General features: G+C 30.3%; 1 protein-coding gene across 1 annotated transcript in view; it reads left to right on the top strand.

Annotated features, from left to right (window-relative positions):
- The first annotated feature begins 1,004 nt into the window (after window positions 1-1,004).
- LOC131851705 (hypoxia-inducible factor 1-alpha-like) overlaps window positions 1,005-14,419 on the top strand; it is a 100,172-nt gene continuing 86,757 nt past the window's right edge. The window contains exon 1 of the mRNA XM_059202231.1: window positions 1,005-1,336. Coding sequence (XP_059058214.1) covers window positions 1,305-1,336 — 32 coding nt within the window. The 5' untranslated portion in view covers window positions 1,005-1,304. The remainder of the gene's footprint in view (window positions 1,337-14,419) is intronic.

Here is a 14,419-nt window from a genome sequence, read left to right as displayed (position 1 = left end):
TTAACAAGCTATTATCCACGACAAGTTAAGGTGTAAGATTTAAGAATGTTAATCTATTCGTGACGTGACCCTTCAAATATGGGTGGGTATTATTAATGACACCCATTAAATAGTAATTTATCTACATCAATAGGGCATCAATAGACTGTTTCGACGGTAATTAATTACACTCTCCGCAGTGCAAGAAAAACGAACTTATTACTCTTACCTATAATTATTATAAAGGTTTAATTTATTGGGTATAGATAAATATTTCACTGAATTCTAAGAAGAAAATGGGACGAAACTTTCAAAACAAAAGAAAATACCTAAGTTTGTTTGATAATTTATCTTACGTTACAAGGAACAAAAAACTTATTGAATTCAATGTATTCATTTTCTTCTTAGAATTTATTGTATTTTGAAGATATATTTATACTAAAATATTATATTAATGTATATTTTTTTTTAATATATAGTACGTATTTAAATTTTAATTACATTGATTTGCGCCATCTATTATTAATAACAAGTATTATGTAGACATTACTCAGTTGCTATGCTACGATAAACATAACTCTAGTTTTTACTATTCTATGAGAGAGATGGCGCGGTGATTACTGATTAAAATAATAAGTATAATTTGAAGATATTGTTATTAAAATTATTTTAATTTTAATTTCTTGGTAATGTACTTTCTTTATTTTATAATAACGTATTTTGGTTTCTTTATCTAACTAAACAGCATTATTTTCAAAACGTTACTGCCATCTATCGGAGAAGTGGACTGTCTATACTTTTATTTATAATATTACATTCTTCTCATAACGCCATCTGTTAGTTGTCTCAAATAAATTTTTACCCACCTGATTTCTAGCAAGTAACATATGATTGGTTAAAGAACATGCTTCTTGTAATTTAACCAATGAGAAGAGGGTTAAAATAAAAACAAAAGTGATTTTAGTGGACTTTACAGTCAATGATCAATGAGAACAAAATTTGTTTCTGTTTTTCAACTTCTTGGTTCGTCCGTATTCGTAACTTCGGAGGCAGAATAAATTCGTTTTGCTACTACACTGCTACTTTTGATGACTGTTTCTGTTTCCATTTCGTGTCTACTGTGCAAGTTCACGAATAAATTGTGTACTTTTGTGAAGTGCATTATAAAATGACCTAAATTGTGTATTGTGAGCTTTTTCTAACGAGTACGGAATTAAATAACTAAAAGGAAATCGTGGAAAGCGATATGATACTCTGCTTGGCAGTGTTCTAAGATTGTGTTCATATCGTGAAAATTTTATACTGTGCCTGATAAACTAATTGAGATGGCTTCAAAACCAACTAATCAGAAACGGAGGTAAGTGAACTGATTATACTTTTGTACCATTCAACCGAGTACGAAACTGATAAAAGTGTTGTATGGTCAGCGTGGTGAATTTAATGGAATATTTCCGTCGCTTTATGTCACCATAATACACACTGTAATGTAACTTTCTCTTTGGTTATTATCGTGAATGTTTGTATATTTAATAGGGGCCATAATTATATTACTAAGCTTACAGGGTTTCCTTCCTATAAATATTTTAAACTAATGAATGTCTCCTAAATCTAAACAATGTGACCATTTAGAGAGATTGGACAGAGCCCATATAAATTAAAAAATATGATTTATATAGCTGGAATTTTAAAATTTATTCTGTATTTTAGTACTAAACTGTTTAATCACAGTTATATAAAAAATTAGTTATACTTATGCAATCTTAACCTTATTCAAAACAGGTTTTTCATTGAAAAGCATAAGATTCTCCAAATGTTATGAGAGTCTAAAAATGTACCTCCAAAGATTATTAGACTCCAAGAATAAAGGCTGATTAAATTAAATTGAATTAAATTTAATTATATGATATACCGAAAATAATTTCATGTTATAATAACAAATACCATACTGTTCGAAATAGTTTATTCACTTCTCATTTTTTAATTAAATGCTGACTAAAATTTGTGGCTACTGTCTTTTTTATACTGCTAAAGGTTTGAACATATGTACCAGAAGTATAAACTTTAATGTTACTATTTAGCGATAGAGGTTATTGTATTGACTAAAATTATATAACTAGATATCTCCTGCAGCCTTGGCCTTGTTGATTTGGGTGAAAGTTTTGTACATATTAGTTTATGTTTAATCCATATATGAAATATGATTTTTCAAACCAACTCTCAAATTATGACTACTAAGCATCCAAACATCTTAAAGATCGGAAATAACAGTAGTACAATCTTTACCATTCCTAAATTTAATATTATTTATTTACTAATAGATATTTGAGCAAAAGAATTTATCTGAGGTATTAATGATTATTGAGTTTATATAAATTTTCATATTGCATATTTTCTGACATATTTAATATCTAATTTAAACAGTATATATATATTATTTAACTGTCTGTTGTTCATCAGTAAGTCCAAATTCCTTTGATCAAAATTGAATTTGTGACATTTTGCTTGATTACTTTTGATTTGCATATTACTTACATACTGCATGGTTATCAAATTATCTAAACATTCTAATCATTTGATACTCTACATTTTAGAGCACAGTAAAATGTAGAATGTATTTAAATCAGTATTATGATTAGATTCAGTAGTAGATTGGCTGCTAGTTGAAAATTGTCATGTTGTAATAATCATGGATGTTTATCCAAACATCATTTACATTAATACAGTCAGCTAATATAATACAACCAAAGAATATGTTGGAAATGCAACATCAAGCTGACTCTGAAACCATTCTGGAATAGGGTTCAGAAAGACAAGAGTTCAATGGAGGAGGGCGAGAAAAAATACTATATTATTGTTATACTATAGTCATCAAAGCTTTCACTCAAATTCACATTATGAGAGAAGGGTTTTGGCTTCAGTTTTTTTATAACTGGCCGCCTGCCTGACACTCATCCCTTCTTGGGCATAAGATGTAAGTTGTTTTGTTTGCCATACCAATTACATTAATATAGTGTTGTTGTAATATAATATAATATCTGCAATAAATTTTTGGAAAGTTATCATCTGGTATATAATTTATTTTATTCAATGTTTTCATGCATTTTCCTATACTTCCTATGGGTTATGGCATGTTTGGTTTCACTTTTGATAAAACATTAAATATAATTTGGATTAATAAATATGCAAAATCACTGGGAAGGACAGAGACAAGTTTACTTAGTGGCTCTAGACTGGCTACCTAAGTGATAGGGACTAGTGGCAATATTTTTAGAAAGGGGCAAGCTCCATCTGATCTCCTTGGAAATCATTGTGGTTAATTCCCGTTGAATTCACTAGGATGGGTGCCTCATTTCAAGCTGCATCCTATCACTGCCCTATAACTATTTGTAAAATGTTCAGAGTTGTCAAGAATGTATGTATTAACAGTGCTAAGTTTTAACTTATTACTCATGACATGACAGAAGGCATTAGATGACAATAGGGCAAGGGTCTGGAAAGAACTTCAGAATCAGCTGAAGGGCCAGCTGCCTGAACAATCTGTATGATTTTATTCTGTAGCTACATACAGGGGTTTGAACCCATAGTGTAGTAGAACTTTATTCCTGTACTTGAAGGTTTATTAGTAATTCTTATAATATGCCAAATCTCCCATAGTTCGGAATACGAAGAACTGACAAGAAACTCAAATCTCATTCTCTACAAATGAACTTGCACACATCAAAATCTACAAAAATACAGATTCATATTTTAGAATTTCGAAATATTCAATTCATCGATCAGAGTAACTCTATAATAATTTGACAGGAATGAAAATAGTGTATGAATATTTCGTTTGGTTCTTTATTTATTACAGATTAAGATTTAATATCTAACCTTCATTTCGAGTATTACGGATATATTTTTATCATTAACGTCAAAATAAAGTTAAATATCATGTGTCAACAGAAGTTTTCCGTATTCGTTATAAATTGAGGTACGGGGATTGTCCCTTGACCAAAACAGCTGATTTAAAGTGCTTCTCAGTAGGATGCATCATAATCGTCAGGACCTGTGGTTACCGCAAAATAATTTGATTATGTTCATATTTACCTACTTAAATATTTTTTGTATACACTCTTTGCCAACCCTGAATCGATTTTCAAGGTTTTAATTTGTTTGTTAAGATTTGTTTACGTTTAATATATGTAAACAGAATGGCAAACAAGTGGATGGTACCACCAGATGATAAGTGGTAATCGCCATCTATATACACATAACTTTTAAAATATCCCTCCTGGTGTACCTCTGCTTTATCTCACCCTTAAACTGAAGAACATCATAGAAAGTAATCTTCTTGGCAGCTCAAAAGTAGAGATTGAGGTACACATATAACATATTATTTTGCCCAAGTTCTGCACTAATGTTGATTGATTGTTTTATTGATAAATAGGGTTCATTTCTGTATAAGAAAATGCTATTCAGAGATTTGAACTAGAGTTACAGTATCGTAGGTAGTGTGGGTATCTCGGACTCACTATAAATAGTAATTCTGTCATTTTTTCTGGTTACTAAAGTTGAGCTTCGTCAATTGGGTATGTAGGTCGAAGATTATAAACAACACGAACTATTTAACGACCCCTTTCCATTGCGTAATATGTTTGTTCTTCGCCAACGCGATAGTTGAAATAGGTCAATAGATTCACTTCCCTGGTCGTCGTCGTCTTTTGTTTCATTTTTTATTTTACTGTAATTAATATGCGTGTAATAAAAATGGTGCTAGAAGATATTTTTAAGCAGTTTGAAATAGCTATTCAGCAAAGAGTTTTCATTGCCTTTTAGAATGTACTAACTGAAAATAAAATAAGATAAATAAATATGTTTTTCACATTATTACATATTTAAAAAAAATTTATCATGGGTATTAACATTCTCTACATGCACATATTTATTTTTATTGACATGAAGAACCTCCTTCCAGTTTGTTGTTTCTTCTTTCTGGAAGTTGGTATAGACCACGTTTCGTATCACTTATCTTAGCTGTAGTCCATCTGAGTCCTAAATTTAATTCAGATCCATTCAGCTATATAAATAAACCCGATTAAGCAAGAAAAATCCAAACATATTACAACTAATATTAATTGGGGTCCATTATATTCTATTTGTTTTATTAGTGATGTTGTTGTTTTTTAATGATCTTGTGTACACTTGTGCAAAATTTTAAGTATGGTGTACAATATATATTTTTTTAAAGATTAATACTAAAATATTTTACAGTTCCTACTACACTTTCTAAATTGGACAAAAAGAAAAGGTTATACAAGAAATGACGTAATACTTATGATAAGGAGCCATTTTTAACAAGAACTGGAAAGAAAATGAATTGTACTTAGTGATACAACATGAAACTTAATTTTAAAACGAATAGAGTGTAAAATCACTTGCCAATCTAAGATATTATCATAGTTCAATAGTATCACATTGTTTACGAATTATGGTTCTAACATTTTTCCTCAATGAACATAAACAACTCAATTTGAGGAAGCATTATAGTTCATTGGCAATGTAATTCACGGAAAATGGACATTAAAATATTTTATCAGCATAATAAAATAATCACGCTTTTTTTTCTATCGAGAGCAAGGTCGTATGTAAATCATGATCATCAGATACGATGACTGTTTATTTTATTAAAATGCCCAAAGTCATAATTGCAATGTACTTAATATTTTTAATTTATCACATGCAACACTTGTCTATTCTCTACTACAACTTTCTGTCAGATGGACTGTCAGATTGTTTGCCATTACAGAGATATTAAAAGTCTATCGAGGTCTTATGGATGATATTGGAATAGTGCACCCGACTGCGCTAATGGTTTACGCTGGCGGGCCACCCGTGGAGGATGATAAGATGATCATGAGGTTAGGTCAGTTAGCCTATGGTGCCAAATTCACCAGAAATTTAACATGATGGTTTCCAGGGGAACCGCGTGCGTGGTGGTCAATCTGACATGGTACATTGCTATAATCTATCGAGGGCATAATACCAGCAATAAGTTTAGTCTAAACTAGTGGTGCCCGAAACAGCCCAGGGGAAACTCTGGACCAGAATTACTCAGTACAGAACAGAATGGAAAAGATTAAAGGAGTCCTTTGCTTGGAAGCAAGCAGACGACCAACAACTATTACATATAGTGTAAAGAGCAAAAGAAATAATAATGTAACGACTAAATAAAGAGCTATAGTAATAATAAGTGGTGCCTGAAAATTCGTACGCTTGTACATTTATACTAATAATAAAATCTCCGGACACAGCCATCTAGTCCTAAGTTAAGCAGAGCTTATGTTATGAGTACTAAACAACTGATATCTATGTATTATTATGTATATATTTACAAAAAAATATAAATACATATTTTTTTTGTAAATATAAATATATGTAGCATACGTATGAATACAAACGTTTGTGCCTTGCGAGGAATCGAACCCGCGACCATTGGAAATAAGGCGGTGTGTTAAATCGCTAGACCACCGAGGTCGTCAGTTTTTCTTTGTATTGATGTTGAAAGTTTGACATGTATGTGACCATATGATTATTTGACAGTTGCAGATTCGAACGTTACACTTTAGTTGTGTATATGCAACTAGCAAACGGTTCATTCCTTATTTTGATTGCAACAGGTTTACAATTTATTTTATTTATTTATTTATTCTTTATTGCACTTTTAAAAATTGTACAATTTGGCGAGCTTAATGCCATATGGCATTCTCTACCAGCTAACTATTAGGTGAGAACAGAAAACGGTTGATGGGCAGTGGAAAGGACTACATAATTATAATATAGGTAAATAGGTTTTCTTAAAAATAATTACAAATATACATACATAAATATAAATATATACCTACTATAATACATAATAATGATACACCAATAAAATTTACAATTTACAATTATATAATAAATTATAATATATATATATATATAGGAACAGAATAAGTCCAGCGACTCATACGATACTTATCTACTTTTCTTGTTCACAAATGATTATATTAATATTAAATATAAGCGACTGCTTCTTCTTTCTTTAATTAAAGGACAGTCTACGTCCTTGTAACGAAAAGTTTGGCAGTAGTATGGATTTATTTATATGTATATTAGTTTCTTCAATGATTAACTTCTAGAGAAACCTCAATATGAACAGAGTAGAATTCGTAATCCTCAATCATCCGGGTCAATTTCGCGCCCAACTACAACCATGGAAAGTATAACGACAATTTTGACTTTAAGCAGTAAACCAAATATAATGGAATATGATAATAATTAATATATGCTAATCCATTCTGAAAATATTTGCTTGCAAAAAATATATTGTAGTTTCAAAAGAATAATAAAACTATTTTTTATAGGCACTTAAATTATAATAGGGTCATTCTATTGAGACGTTGTCAATTAGCTGAATTAAATCGCTTCGTAATACATACAACGACCGATCAATGTCCAATATTCTTCTAAGTTCGCATAATTTATTGCTCAACGATTTAAAAATATTGTGTATTGCATTGTCCAATTAAAACATTTTTATAATCATTATCAGTATTGACATTATTGATAAAAAAGCAAGTCGAGCGTACCAAAAATATATTAAACTCATTCATAATAATTGAGTACAAGTAAGTCTATTATAGATGAACTTTGTTGCACTCAGCCGCACCATGCATCCGCAAGCTGTCCATTTGATTTTGTCGTGCGAAATGATAAAGTTATTTATTAGATAAGGCGTATTGAAAACAATGTCGTGTTAAAATTTAGCAATATCTGCTATCCAACAAAATTGCAGTAATGATAATTATAGTAACAATAACCCTGGACAATTTACACAGCGACATCTAGTTCCTAGCTAAGCAGGACTTGTGAGTGCTATATACAACGATGGAATTACTTTAAAATATATTTTGTAAATATTTCCGTACATAAATCCACACAAATATAATCAATCATTTTCATGAATCAAAATGTTCAATCGAAACGCATTGAGCGAGGAATCGAACTCGCGACCATCGGAGGTATTCTAAACTATGACACTAGACCACGGAGTTCGTTCTCAATCATGATGTTAATTAAACCCTTATGGTGCAACGGGCGCCTGTTGTTTGCCATATAAAATCATTCATCGTATGTCCAAAACTAATTAAGGCTAATTTGATAATTATAATGATACTATGCGAAGCTATTTCCGTCTGGCTGTTTGTTTATTACATTTTCATTATTAAAAAGCTAAACGAATATCTGCTATCTATTCTCCAAATACAGTCTAGCTTTTGGAATTGGCGATTACTCTCGACCACCAAACTTCCTTTCATGGATATTTGTTAATTGAATTGTTGAAAGAATTGTCCTTATATTGAAATGTGAGTCCTTAATGTAAATTCATATACAAGGATTTTTTACTCTATTAGCACAGAATTTAATTAGCACTTCGGTTAATTTAGTTGAATTTAAAGGAACTTAATTATTAGACGTACGTAGGTACCAATATAATTGTATTTACGTATCCGATGGATTTTTACAATACCTTAGTTCCTAAAGGAGGTTACATTCTAAATACTTTTTTTTTTACTTGTCTTAAGATACCTTATGCTCTAATGTTAATAAACTAAAATATAAACGTTATAAATTTTTTTACAGTACTAAATATAATTGTAGGTACTTAGTAGATAGCTGTCATCAGGAAATTCCTCTGCTCAAATTTTGTCCCTCAGTCCCCGTAATACTATTAATCAATATATCAATTTTCATTAAGTACCCGTCAGCCGTTTCGTCGTGAAACAGACAGACTCAATTATATACTATATATATTTGTAATATTAGTATGGATGGTGTAGCTAACACCGCGGGGCACAGCTAGTATATTATATACTAATAATAAATTTGTGTACTTCGTTCTCGGATGTTATGCTACTAATAATGTTACATAGGCACTTTGTCACTGACGAAAATATGTTTTCATCATTTATCACGTTATCAGCGATTGGTTGACTTATAATAACTCTATATCGGGTATGTATCTGATAAGGATTCTGTCGCTGTAGGTACATGTAATAGTCTAATTGTCTGCCTTTACCATGCATATTCACATAAAAAAACATTACATTATTTAAGAAGATACTTTAAACATCTATGGTGATAGTCTACAAGTATTTCGGAAAAAGTCGATATAATTATAAGTGTACAATAAAATAAGGTTTGCGTCATGAATAGAGTTCCGTAGTGAGATAAGAAATCCTTATAATATTATTTTTAGGTTATGTATTGCTTGTGGATATATTTTACTGACGGATTCCAAAACTTGACTGATTTATTTATGTAAGTGTTGCGAGATATCTTGGCTAATTCTCAGCCAATTTTAACGACTCCTTCCACCGTTTACAATAGCCACGATTGAACCCTAACAAGATCTTCTCATTAAAAACTTCTAAATATCTGAAGTTGTGGTAGATTTAAGTAATTAGCTTTTTAGATCTTTATAGTATTGAATATTTTTATATGCATATTCTTTTTATATTAAAGAATTCAAAGTTATTTATTTAGGTAACACAATTTTTACTAAGTTCTATATGTTGTTGAAGCCTCATATAATCATATACATACATACATATATCTAGTACGCTTAAAATTGTAAATTAAAGGTTGACGCGCACAGTTGGTTAAAATTGGCCTAACTAGTCTTAAAACACCCTTCTGAAATGACAGATTGTTACTTTGTTGGTTGATACTAATGGCAATAATACAATATAATGCGAAGTAAATGGTTGGAAGGTAGGAAGTCATGAATAAGGTCAACGAAATCAAGGTATAATAAATATATAACATCAAGGTTCATTGTAGCCCTCCAGCTTATTTGTTCTGTCGCTAATATGTCTGGTACTTAATTTAAAACAATATATATAATTGTATTTCCGTAGAATCTGTGCTACGCACATGTCACTAGTATTTTATCAGTTCCTAGAAAATACTAACATCGTGTAACTAACAAAAATGTTCCTTATTGTACTTGTTTAGAGTCTTTAGGGTATTCATCTGGTATTATACATTATATATGTCACAATCTGAATTTTAGTTTAGCTACTACATGCATTGAAACCATCTGTTCCTAATCTGCTCCAAAAGGCCCGTTATCCTGTTAGTCGAGTGCAGGCAATAAATTCATAAGTATGTATACAGTACATAGTTGCTAGACAATTCCGGAACAAAATGCGTCATTGGAAAACCCTCATTGATTTTTGTCTATTGTTGTTAATATGAACCTAATCAGGATTTATTGCGGTTACTATTTTATATGCATTGTTCGTAGCTAATGTCTTTCGTCTATGACTGATATTACTACAAAAAGATAAAGTGGTTTCTTAAGTTTTCGCTTTGTTTGGATGTATGTATGGAAACATCCTTATTGTTGTGAAAATTTTAAATATGTTCATAACACTACATATAAACTGCGTGGTTAAGTGACAGATTTATTATTATTTATTTACGAATAGATGTAAAATTGGTATTCATATTTCTACTTTGTTTCATTTTGAAAGTGGCAGTTTTAAGAGTGTAGATACTGTCGAAGAGTTGCACAGTAACATTGCAATTCTATTGGCAACTTCTATATATTAACTGAGTGTCTGTGACCTCACTTACTGTTAGTGTAACTTTCTACAAGTGAAGGAATTTTATTACTTGGTTAATTATTGTTAATTTATCCATTGCAAAGAAAAAAAGCTTGTACTAGCATTAAATACATTGTTAAACATACTTTAAGGGCCTTATTTTTATATATTGCGCCAAAATTGGTCACAACATGGTTTAATTTAAAATTTTACTGGACTAACTATATTATTAAAAGATCGACTAAGTCGCGCGTAACAGGTTATATGTTAATAATAGTACTGAACCACAATAACGATTGTACGATACGGTGATAACCGGTTTTTTATCACAAGATATCAATCAACACAAATAAATAAATGAGTTACTAGAAAGATATGATTACGTCACTGTCCACATGTATACATTCACGACTGTTATCTCATATGAGGTAGTCAGAGGTTTAATCAACTGTGTGTCATGATTACAGTGAATAATTTAATAAAGAAACTATTTTAAATTAAAAAAAACATTCTTTATATCATATTACAGAATACGTAAACTAAAATGTAATTATATCTTAATTGTGATTTTTAAACATTATTATATTTTATATTTAATTAGCAGTTTACATTGTTTGTTTGAATTTACCACGATGATTTCCAGAGGGTACCGCGTGGAGGTCAACCTAGTACATTGCTAGCAACAGGGTTATGAGTCCACATTACTAAGTTCCCTTACCTGAATTTGTTTGCATTGGACTGGGTATTTTCTATGTTGGTATTTACAAAAAATGAAAAATTTACAAAAAATTACGCTGTGTTAATTGTTCTGGATTATTATTAAATTAAATGTTATCGTATTATTATAGGTTTATTAAAATTTATACATTGTTGAAAGTCGACTGCTCCTTGTAGCTACATTTTTATGACTGAAGTCGTAGCATACGCCAAGATGCACTCGAGTAAATACGCGCGATTAGATAAAATAATGCTGTCTCAGATTATACTGATGCATCCGCAGCATTGTGAAATATATACATAAAATTTGAACAGGCGGTGGGGTTAATTACAATTAAATTATTATTGTTATTTTATTTTTCTGTCAAGATCATTTCTTTTAGCCTTCTATGTGGTCACTTATAGCCTACACAGAACAACAGCGCTGTGGCAGTAAGCATATGCTGAGTGTTGGCCATGTTACCAATTAATGTAAAAGTGTATTTTTTTTTAGTTTTATTGTAATTTTATAAATAATATTAGATATTAGTCGACATTTTTTTTTTCTTTCTTTCGATTTTATTTAGGTTGGTGGTATTTTGTTCCACATATTACTGCATGGTAACAGTATATCCTTTATATTTGATAATTGATAAGATACAGCAGTTGCTTAAACATAACACACGATAAAATGTGGAGTATATATGACGGCAAAGACAGTGTAACCCGAAATGGGATCTTACACTATTGAAAAAATATCAGGTCATAACTTCTATAAAGAATTAAATTTAGTACTTACTTATTGTTCATTTTGCCACAAAATTACTATATTTTCACAATAATTCCGCAGACAGTAATGTATATCTTTTCAAGAATTAGCTAACTAGTCACAACGAGTTGACCATATTACTTCAAGGGGGCTATTGAATAAGATGCAACATTTCTTGTTATAGAAATTTCTAATATTTTACGGGATCCATCTATACTAATATAAATTCGGAAATGTTCGTGTAATATTATAGTCTGTTTTTTTGCAATTTCACTACTTACCAGTTGAACAGATCATAATGAAGATAGATTATATCACGAGAATGGACATCGGACACCTTGTAAAATACTGGAATAATTGAAGAATTTAAAATTTTTATATAACATTTAAAGCTAAAACTATAGGGTGAAATTTCTAAACTTTGTATTTTTTTATTTATTCCAGTATTGTATTAGATGTGTGATATAGTAGGTACTCTAACCAAAATTACAGGGGCATAGTTTAAATATAATATAATACTCGTAGATCGTAAAGAGGTGGTATGCCAAGTCGAGAAAAACTTATAGCAATAATTTATAGAAATCTAATGTATGCAAACGTTCTATGGAGAAGCCCAAATATTTTGTGATATTTAATAAAACCACGATAAAGAGGCTGAATTACAACGATATTCGTATGTAGAAGCGACTGACGTGAATAGAGTAATTTAATAAGCCGGCTTAATTTTTTTATTTGCCTGTCTCTGCGATATTGAAATCTTCTAAATGTTAAAATAATCAGAGCTAATCTTTTTTTTTATGTGATGCTATAAAAACTAAATAAAACGAAGCACCTAAAATTTTCTATGTATAAATTTATGACTGACATTGTATTTCATTTTTGTTACTTTATTCTTTGCAGAGGGAAATACTTACATATTGTAGACTGTATAGACATTATCGACTAAAAAGTCGATTCTTCATTAATTTCTAGTTCATTACTTTATAAGGGCTTAGTGTTATATATATATGTAATAGATTAGTGACAGCAAATGCATTGGAACATTCACTACTTATTATTCTTGTTCTTGCATGAACAAGAATAATAGGGAATGCGCGGTCCGATAATCTATCTACTAACCATGTTACAACCACCAACCACCATTTTGACAGCTTTAATGTTTTTTGGTATCATTCAATTTAATTTGGGAATACACCTAAACATGCATCTTCTTTCCGCCCTGTTTCCAAATATTTATGAAGAATTCTTGATATTTGATGAGTAACTCCCAAGATTGGTTTTATGACTATTGTTACATATTTCCTAAATAGCTATTTCAATATAGATTAATGTGTAAATAACTTGCCTCGTATAAATAATCAACTTATTGTCATTAATAACCCTAAGTGACCGACATGATCATGCATAAGCGATAAGTACCTACTCGATGTGGGCTCGCAAAACTTGGTGGCTATGTACTTCTATGACCTATTATTACAGAAGTTTAAAGACTGATATGTTTATGATCATATTAGGAGCAATTCTGAATAATAATATGAATTTACCTAAAGTGAAATGTACAACTCTAACTCTATATATAACTCTAGAAAACACAAAAACTCTATTAACCATATATTACTATTATAAAGATGTAAATTTGAGAGGTTGTGGGAGGTAATTTTTGTACCTACTGCACCGATTTTGAAAATTCTATTATTATTGGACACTCAATCACTTGTCAAGGAATATTATATGCATAGGCTATAACATCAATAATAATAATAATAAACACAATAGGAACAAAACTACAAAGAAAATGTTGCATAAACAAGAAAATGTGGCCTGGACAAAGTCCGGGGGTTAGCTAATATTTAAAAAAAATATTAAAAAAGTAATTAAAAAGTCGCCACCTTTCCGTAATTTCATACAAACCTCTGTTCTATAATTGAAAGTATCGCAGGATCTTTTTTAAACAGAGAGAATATACTTTTATACCTATAATAAATAATAGAGCTTATCGCTATTCCTGAAATTTTAAAGACTTATACCAAAGTCTTTAAAAATTCAGGAATATCGATCTATGGCATGCAAATAAGGTATATTCTACAACAATAATATAATAACGTACGTAATTATTATTCTAATATGATTATACAGTTCTTGTAACAAACGTTTTCCAATTATTTCCATTGATATTACATTAAACGTTGAGGGCAATGAACTCTGAACATATCTGTATTTGTAGGTACTTGATGTTAACAAGTCTCATTTAAGGCTACAGTGCGTACTGATTTTGCGCAATGATACTTTTGCAAGAAAATGTTAAAGCATTTCAATTTTGTGTAGTCTATTTGTGTATGAACAT

This window comes from Achroia grisella, unplaced genomic scaffold (genome assembly GCF_030625045.1).
Source record: "Achroia grisella isolate CSIRO2021 unplaced genomic scaffold, CSIRO_AGI_Agris_v1 utg807, whole genome shotgun sequence".
NCBI lineage: Eukaryota > Metazoa > Arthropoda > Insecta > Lepidoptera > Pyralidae > Achroia > Achroia grisella.
The sequence above is the reverse complement of the archived record's forward strand: the minus strand, read 5'-3'. Positions and strand labels throughout refer to the sequence as shown.